The sequence below is a fragment of the Chiloscyllium plagiosum genome, chromosome 2, assembly GCF_004010195.1.
Source record: "Chiloscyllium plagiosum isolate BGI_BamShark_2017 chromosome 2, ASM401019v2, whole genome shotgun sequence".
Taxonomy (NCBI): Eukaryota; Metazoa; Chordata; class Chondrichthyes; order Orectolobiformes; family Hemiscylliidae; genus Chiloscyllium; species Chiloscyllium plagiosum.
The window spans coordinates 14,449,725-14,458,564 of record NC_057711.1 but is presented as its reverse complement, the minus strand read 5'-3'; the positions used below and the strand labels follow the sequence as shown (position 1 = coordinate 14,458,564).

Genomic DNA, 8,840 nt, shown 5'->3' with positions numbered 1-8,840 from the left:
CACTGGATGCTTTCCCTCCCCCAGTCTGTGTGGTTGCAATAACATCTTTTTGCTTCCCTGTCTACTCTGTCCCATATGTTGCCCTAACTCCAGGCTGTTCACTTCAGCACAGCCTTACTCTGACACCTGTCCTTTTGTCTCTGTGCGGCTGCCGAGCGTCGCCGACCGTTTTTTTTCAAATTATCACACGTGACTTCCTAACGGCCCCTCGGAGGCGCGACCGGTCGGAGACTGGCCAATCGGCTTCCGAGTTGCCACCAATTCGAATTTTGTCTGGCCGGGACGATGACGACAGCGGGTAGCCGCCGACCAATCAACTGGCGACCGCCTGCGATTCAAACTGGTACATCCCGTAGCGAGTTGGGGGAGGGGAAAAGGAGAATTTTTGTGTATGTTGGGGCGGGCGTTTGTCCCGAGCGGAGGTAGTATCAGTAACAGCAGGCGCTGGTGGCAGCGACGGCGCATCCGAACTTGTTGTTAGCGCCCTTCAGCGTTCGATTGATGTGGAGCTGGGCCAATCGACAGCTGCCTTATACGTTCTGGCCCACCCTCCTTACCAATGAGCGCTGACGACGGGCCTGATTGACAAGGCGCGGCCCGGGAAGGAAACGTGTAATCATGTTAGGGTGAGAAGTAGTATAGTGAGAACCAGCGCCCTGTGTAGCTTTGTAGTCCATTGACGCCTTGTGTAGTGTGAGCCTGGTAGGTATCCCTATGTATATAATGGTACGGTATCTATATGTAAAGATGTGTGCGCGGGAATACGTATTTTTGAAAAAAAACAAACGTTACGCGTGTTTTTTTTTAAAACTACACTTTAATCGACTTTTTTTAAGAACGCAAATTTAAATGTGCAAACACACTTTTGGACTTTTATTTTTTTTAAAAAAAGTACGGTAACTTTATTTTTTAGAAACGCGTTTCGCACCCCTCATGAACGTTTCCAAAAGTGAGAGGAGCCCGAATTAAAACAGTTTTAAGATTCTTGTAAAGCGAGAAAAAAAAGGTTTTACTTTATTTCTGGCAGTTTTTTTTTCAAAAGAAAGTTACAACGCGCTCGCGGGTAGACGAAAGGTGAATTCTTCTTGTGTTTCTTTATTTTGTTTTAAATCTAAGAAAGGTGGGGGTGGGGGTTATGATTTTTTTTTGGAAATGGCCGCCTCTGGGTTGCAATGCTCAGTATGTTTGCTTAATGGAAGTGCGCAGTGATTGCAAGAGCGAGAGGAAAAGCCTACCTCAGTTGCTGACATTTGCATTTTCTCGGCGAATTTATCGCATTCGGCGGGTTAATTTTGTTGTTTCTCTGAGCGTCGTCAGAAATGCAAAAGGCTATTTACTTTTTTTTTGGTCTTGTGTTTTTCTCCTCCTCTGCTTGTTGCAGTGTAGTTTCTTGTGCAAGTGCTGCCCCCCTTCTCTGTTTCTTTTCCTGCTCCATCTGCTTGGTATTGTGTGTGTAAAATGGAGGTAAATGGACGCCCAGGCAGTTGCACATCTGTACAAGCCCGCCCCCCCTTTTTCTTTTCATTCCCTTTTCAATTAATTTTTTAAAAAATAATTTTTCTCCCCCTCTCTATCAAACGGTGTCCATTGCAGTCTTGTATATTTCCACTATAAATAGCTGCGAAAAATCTTTCCCTGTCACAAAAATATTGGATCAAGTGTTTAAAAGTTTTTTTCTGAAGTGCAAATTAAATTGGAGTTTGTGTATGCAAATATTTTATTGGGTGTGTGTTTTAAGAATAGTACTTTAATAGATTTTGGGAAGAACTTTTTGTGTATTTTCAGAAAGTCCCACATGCAAGTTTGACATGTGGGCCACTTCACTGTAATTTTTTTGGCTTAGATTTTCATTTTTGTCGATGGGTTATATACAAAAAAATACAAGCTTGATTCAGTTTCTGTTGGAGATGAGTTTTTTTTTGCTTTAGAAATGTAAAAGTGTGTGGATTTGATTGTTGAGCAACAGATTGTAAGATTATTTTAATTATTACCTAAAAGTTATGTTTTTGGTGGTGGATTGTCATTGAACATATTTCATTGAACACCCATCATTTGAGATATATGCACCTCCATTCCTAACACTTTGAACTTAATACCTTCACTGAGACCATTTTTAAAATTAACTATGTACTGTTCTGACCTGTTTTGTTTGTGAAAGCTATGGTGATAGATATCAGGAACCACAGATTTCTTTTTTGTGTGAGCACTTCAAGCAGAAATGTATTGAATTATTCTGTAACTGCAAATCCAAAATGTTTTCATAGTCCTGTACCTTTCCAATACCTATGTTTAAGCACAATGGTTTCTTCCAGAAGAAATTTTTTGTCAAGCCGTTTTCCCATTTACTCTGTAAAATTGACCGATCCTGTATAGGCTTTGCAAAAGAGAACTTTTTGAATCAAATCCTTTTGAACTACAAGATTAATATTTTGCCTAAACATTTGTAGCAGAAACTTCAAGATCTTTGCTTTGTAAGGATTCACATTTGTGCCTTGTTTAACACCAAAATACTTCTGGTCATGTATCGCATTACTAACTGTGTGATGCATACTTGTAACGTATTGGCTGTGATGTCCTGAAGAGAAACATCCCTGTATGTATTTAAATTGCTTGCTTAAAGTAACTTTGTTTTCCTTCAGCAGTTTTCACAAAACAATAACAAATCAGCTCGGTGACATCTTAGAGATTGACTTTTCTTGAGATGGTGTTTAACTGAACTTGATGTCCACTGTATGCAAGCGTTTCTGAATTTTCACTCTCTGGAGTACCTAAGTTTTCTTTTGTTGCAGATACGAACTAACAATGGTTAGAAAAGATCCCAATAAACCCCGGGGCAAAATGTCCTCTTATGCATACTTTGTGCAGACTTGCCGGGAGGAGCACAAAAAGAAACACCCTGAAGCCACTGTCCACTTTGCAGAGTTCTCGAAGAAATGCTCAGAAAGGTGGAAGGTGAGACTGATTTGATTTTTTAAGTTTTTAAATTTGCAAATTTCTTTCATGTGTTTCATGGCTTGAATAGTGGTCTTCTTGTTTAGACCATGTCAATCAAAGAGAAGTCCAAGTTTGAAGACCTGGCTAAAAATGACAAGGTCCGCTACGATAGGGAGATGAAGAACTATGTCCCTCAAAAGGGGGAGAAGAAGAAGAAGAAGGATCCAAATGCCCCCAAGAGACCACCGTATGTACTGCAGTTGAAGTATTTCGGGAGTTTTATTGTCTGAACTGTAACCTTGATCTTAATAACTTATTCATTCTTGCAGATCAGCATTTTTCCTTTTCTGCTCGGACAACCGTCCAAAGATCAAAAGTGAATCTCCTGGAATGTCCATTGGAGATGTTGCAAAGAAGCTGGGCGAGATGTGGTCCACAGTGCAACCCAAGGATAAAGTACCATATGAGCAGAAGGCTCATAAGTTAAAGGAGAAGTACGAAAAGGTAACTGGCACACTTGAAAACTTGTATGTCTTAAATATTTGATTGCTGCATAGTACAAAAGTCCAGTGTTTTAATTCCCTGCCTCTCTCCTGGTGGGGGGGGGGAGAGAAGAGAGAGAGAGTGAGGAGAGAAGTTTTAACTAACTTCCACTTGTTTTTGTGCTTGGTTTACCACGGCACGATTGTGGGGTTTTATTAGATTAGATTACTTACAGTGTGGAAACAGGCCCTTCGGCCCAACAAGTCCATACCGCCCCGCCGAAGCGCAACCTAACCTAACACTATGGGCAATTTAGCATGGCCAATTCACCTGACCTGCACATCTTTGGACTGTCGGAGGAAACCCACGCAGACACTGGGAGAATGTGCAAACTCCACAGTCAGTTGCCTGAGGTGGGAATTGAACCCGGGTCTCTGGCGCTGTGAGGCAGCAGTGCTAACCACTGTGTCACCGTGCTGCCCAGTGTGGGTAGCTTATCCATGTTAGATTTATTCCTTCTCCTTAGTGGCCATTTTTCCAATTTAAGAGTTGTGAAGAATATCTTAAGTCAAATGAGGAAGTGGAAAAGGACTGATGCGTAATTGGAGGCGTATCTTTTGTGCAATGTAATGCTCTTAAGACCAAGCACGTTTTCCAGCATGCTTTACAACCTTTATTCTAAAATTGAACGTGGTTGACGGCTGTCCTTTCTTCAGAAATATCTCATAGCTACCATTTACTAACGAATGCAGATTTGTAAATAGATCTGACCCATATGTTCCAGTAACTTGGAAATTTGTCCTAGACACAGTCTTGCACTCAATTACTAACAAAGTTTATCATTTTTTTAGATCAGGAGCTAAGATGGTGTTTGAAACTTGAGCAAAACCTCTATCTCTTGTGAATTGTCTAAGGCTTATCTCCATAAAGGGCCAATTTACTTAGCAAGTTAGTCCCTGAATCTGCTGCTTCCATGGCCACATTCCATGGTAATTTATCTGAACTCTCCAAGTACCACAAATTCCGATTCTACGTTTTGCATCATCTGATTATTTATCTCATTTCAATAATACACCTTAACTCAATTGTTGTATATTGACTTAATCTTGCTGTATACTTGGGAAGGGTCTATATAGTGTGAGGAAGTAGTGTGAATTGTAAAGTGTGTGTGTGTACACAACTGGATTAGAGAAGTATGGATATGGGAATGAGTATTTTCAAAAAAGTGAGCAAATCATAATTACAGAAAATTTTGAGAATTTGGATCTTTTTATTGGGAGAGGATGGTAAATTCAGCAGGATCAAACAGTTTTGCATCCGAGCTGTGGGGCTGCTAGGTGTCTATATGCCATTTGGAGCGCAGATGTATTGATTTTTGGTTCAGGAAGTTGCTGCTGTGCACTTAACTCCAAGATGCTTGCAGTGACAGAAAAATAAGGGACCAATGTGGCAACTTTTAAATAAGTTGCCTTACAGGTGTAGTTGAGTATATTGGTCTGTTGGGTGCTTGTTTTTTCATTGCTGCAAGTTAGACAGCCCAGTAAGTGTATTGGAAAATATAGCAAAGTAGTCTTGAGTATACTGCAATAATTATTTTAACTTTGCTTCATAGGAAGTTGCAGCCTATCGTGCCAAATGCAAAGGTGACGCTGGTAAGAAACCTGCTGCCAAGCCAGCTCAGGCTGCAAAGAAGAAGAAGAAGGAAGAGGAGGAGGAAGATGAGGATGAAGATGAAGAGGAGGAAGATGATGAGGAAGAAGAAGATGATGAGGAGGATGACGATTAAATAAATCCAGATGTAAAAAGATCTTTGTCTAAGCTTGATCTATTTTTTTTTTTGCAAAGACAGGAAATGTGAGCTCATTTGTAATTTGGATCAATGGCTTAGGTGTAAAGAAACTGTACAAAACTGTGTATAGTTAGTGTTGTATTTTTACACTGCGTAGCCAGACCCTGTACTGTTTTAATTGTAAGTAGCTGATTTTTTTTTAAGGCACAGCCTTTCAAAAAGAGAGGGACTCCAGAGTGATGGAATGTTATTGCCTATTTAATGTTTTGTGTGGAAATTTCAATGGCCAAGGTAGTGAGGATTTTTTTTGTCATGCAGTTCATACCAATTTTTTGCGGATGGTTTTTGTAGATCTTTTGTCACTACATGTGATTGCTAACTTTTCATGTTAGATCATGATAAGAATCAATACTTTTTTTAATAAAACTGAAACATTATCTTGCAGTTGGCAATTATTTTTGCAGTCATTTGTAAAGCAGGTTTGGGATTGAAATTGAGACAGCAAATGTGAAGTGATGTGGATAGAATGGCGCAACCTTCCAAAAGAGACATTTGTGATAGTGGGCTTGAGATACTTTGAAAATGCAGAACTTTCTCAGCTCACTTGGAACCTGGGTATACAAAATGTACTTGAGTATATAATGATAAAACTTTGGTGTTTTTTCAAAATTAGTTTGCATGCATGAGTTGGCTGCTTGCGTAGGTGTTGGAAAACAAAAAGAAAGTACCCATGCAAATAAAGTTGTAGAGTTTTTTTTTGTATGAAAATGTCTTACCCTTTCGCTCTGACTGAGAATTTAAAATCACAGGGATCTTGCTGCCCTGTTCTAGCAGTACAGTGGACAAAGTGATCCAGCTAATATAAAGGCAAAATATTGCTAAATGTGGAAAAATAAATTCTGAAGGATCTCAGCCAGTCTGGCAGCATTTCTCAAGAAAGAGTTCCAGTATGATGCTGTAGAAACTGAATCTCCTGGTTTTATTTGTGACTCAGCTGCCAGTGTAATACCTTTTCTGTTTTTAATATTTTGGGCAAGCATTGAACTGCTTGCATAGTTGGTAGAAGTCAATCACCTCTAAAGAAATGGCAGGCCGAATTTAATTTATTCTGAAGGAGGAATTAATGTATGACTGAATTGTCCATGTGTATTTAATATCTTGATTGACAAAACTGGAACAAGTTGAGGACCAATGTGGGGGGGAGAATTGAATGCATCCTGAAAGTACTGGCATGGGTAGATGATTGACTGCCTGGCAGAGGTCAGTCAGAATAAAGGATCTTTTAATTTCATTAATTAATACATTAATGATCTGGACAAAGGAAGTGTGAGGGCATGTTGCTAAGGTTACAAATGACCAAGAAGTGGAGGCACAAGTACTGAAGTGGGGAGGCTTGCAGAAGAACTTGGGTAGGGAGAATGGGCAAAGTGGCAGATGGAAAACAATATAGGAAAGTGAGATAACGCACTGTTTTCTGAATGGGAAATAGCTTCAGAAATTAGAAACATGAAAGGAATTGGATGTTCAGAGTTCTCAATGTTAACCTGCAAGTTCAGTTGGCTGTCAGCAAGGCAAATTCAATGTTAGCATACATTGCAATAGGGCTAGAATACAAGGACAGAGATGTACTGCTGAGGTTGTATAAGGCTCTGGTCAGTATGCATTTGGAATATTTTTGCAGCCTTTGGCCCTGTATCCATGGAAGGATGTGCTGGTCTTGAAAGGGGTCCACGGGAAGTTTGCAAGAATGATTCTGGGTAGAAAGAGCTTGTCATAGGAGGAGCAGTTGAGTCTGGGTCTCAGGATGGGGGTGGATTGGGAGTGCAGGGCACGGTTCATTGATAGTTAGAATACTGAGCGGCTTGGATATAATGGACTGCAAGATGGGCTCGGACCCAATGCCACTGCCTCAGAGTGAAGGGGCTTCCCTTTGGAACTAAGATGAGGAATTTATTCAGGCTGATGGTAGTGAATCTGTGGAAATCATTGCAGAGGGCTGTGGAGGCCCTGTTATTGAGTGTATTTAATGTGTTCTTGATTGGTAAGGGGTGTGAGGAGAATGGTGTTGCAAAACATATCAGCCATGATTGAATGGCAGAGTAGACTCAATGGGCCAAATGGCCTCATTCTGCCCCTCGAATGGCCTAATAGGCTTGGCGATCATGATTAACATTAACCTGTGGTAATATAGGCAGCGTACAAGTTTGGACTACCTGTTCATTTAAATAATGTGCAATGAAGTCGTGAATATGCCTCTTTTGTGGGCTTTTCACCCCACATCTTACAAGGGGATTGTGTGTGTGTGTTGGAGGTGGCAGTTGTGTTCTGTCTGCAGCAGTGCTTGGAAAAAAAATGTAGAAGACCAGTGAAAAATGGCTAATTGGTGTATAATTGTAGACCTAGCTACAGTCAAGGAAGGTATTTAATGACCTCATGATTTGTTAATATAACTTCAAATATATCCTTACAAGTAAACCTACAGCTGCATTCAGCCACCTTTGTTCAACCACTAACATCAAGTGTGAATCTCACCTGTCATTTGTAACCTTATCTCATTCTCGCCTAACAGTGCTGTAAGCCACATCTTTGTCTCTTTGTTCAAACATGTCAGTTATTTACAGCAGGCACATCACCTAAATGGATTGCACCACTGCCTGGTGAACGTTCCATCTCTACTACAGGACAAGATTACATACTACTAAAGAGAGCAACAGGGCAGACACAGGTGTCTGGCCTCACTGGTGGAAGAGCTGATGTTTGCTGTTGTTAGAGAGACAAATTCATTTTTATCCGTCCTAACTTCCAAGCTTTCCCCTCATTACAGAATGATGCAAGCTGTCTTCTATTACAGAAAATACACCTTTTTGTGTGCTTGTCACTTATGATCCCCAAGCATTGCACCTGGGTAAGGTAGTCACAGGAATGGAAGATTAAGAAAAGACATTATGGATAATGTATGTGGTCATTTTAGGCAATGCATTTATTACTCTCCCTAGTAAAACTACATGGTGTTTCTTTGTGCCTGATTGTCTTTTGTAGGTGGACGGGTCAGGGTCTGGAAGGGTGCTGTTGAAGACACCCTGGTGAAGGCATCATCTGCAGCGCATGAAGTAGATATTACACATTAACAGTCACCACTGCAGGGTGGGGGATATGAATGTTTCTTCTGTTTAGCTACTCAGCGTATGCTGGTGGCAGTTACCATGTTGGTCAGGTTGTCGAGAAGAGCAAGATGGTGGCTCAGTCAATAGCACTGATGTCTCACAGTGCCAGGGACCCAGGTTTGATTCCAGTGTTGGGTGAATGTGTGGAGTTTGCCCATTCTTCTGTGTCTGTGGGTTTTGGTGTCTGCTCTCGTTTCTTCCCCCAGTCCAAAGACTATCCCTGGTAAATGTGGGGATTTGGTAGGAGGCTAGGTCTGGATGGGATGCTCTTTGGATGGTTGGTGTGGATTTGATGGGCCAAGTGCTCTCCTTCCTGTAGGGAGTCCATGAATACATCATATCAGAACGAATTGCAGCAGACACCCTGGAGAAGACTTGAACTTTTCTGAATCATTGATTGAGGAGCCTTTCTTGAGCAGTACAACAAGCAGTTGAGGTCAGAATGAGGAACAGAAGGAAGGAGAGAGACG

At 41.0% G+C, this 8,840-nt stretch overlaps 1 protein-coding gene across 1 annotated transcript; it reads left to right on the top strand.

Annotated features, from left to right (window-relative positions):
• Positions 1-508: 508 nt before the first annotated feature.
• Positions 509-5,650, top strand: hmgb2a (high mobility group box 2a). Its single transcript, XM_043704473.1, has 5 exons — positions 509-702; positions 2,790-2,952; positions 3,039-3,181; positions 3,264-3,438; positions 5,030-5,650. The coding sequence occupies exons 2-5, from the start codon at positions 2,803-2,805 to the stop codon at positions 5,201-5,203; spliced, it is 642 nt and encodes a 213-aa protein (XP_043560408.1). The 5' UTR covers positions 509-702; positions 2,790-2,802; the 3' UTR covers positions 5,204-5,650.
• Positions 5,651-8,840: the final 3,190 nt, after the last annotated feature.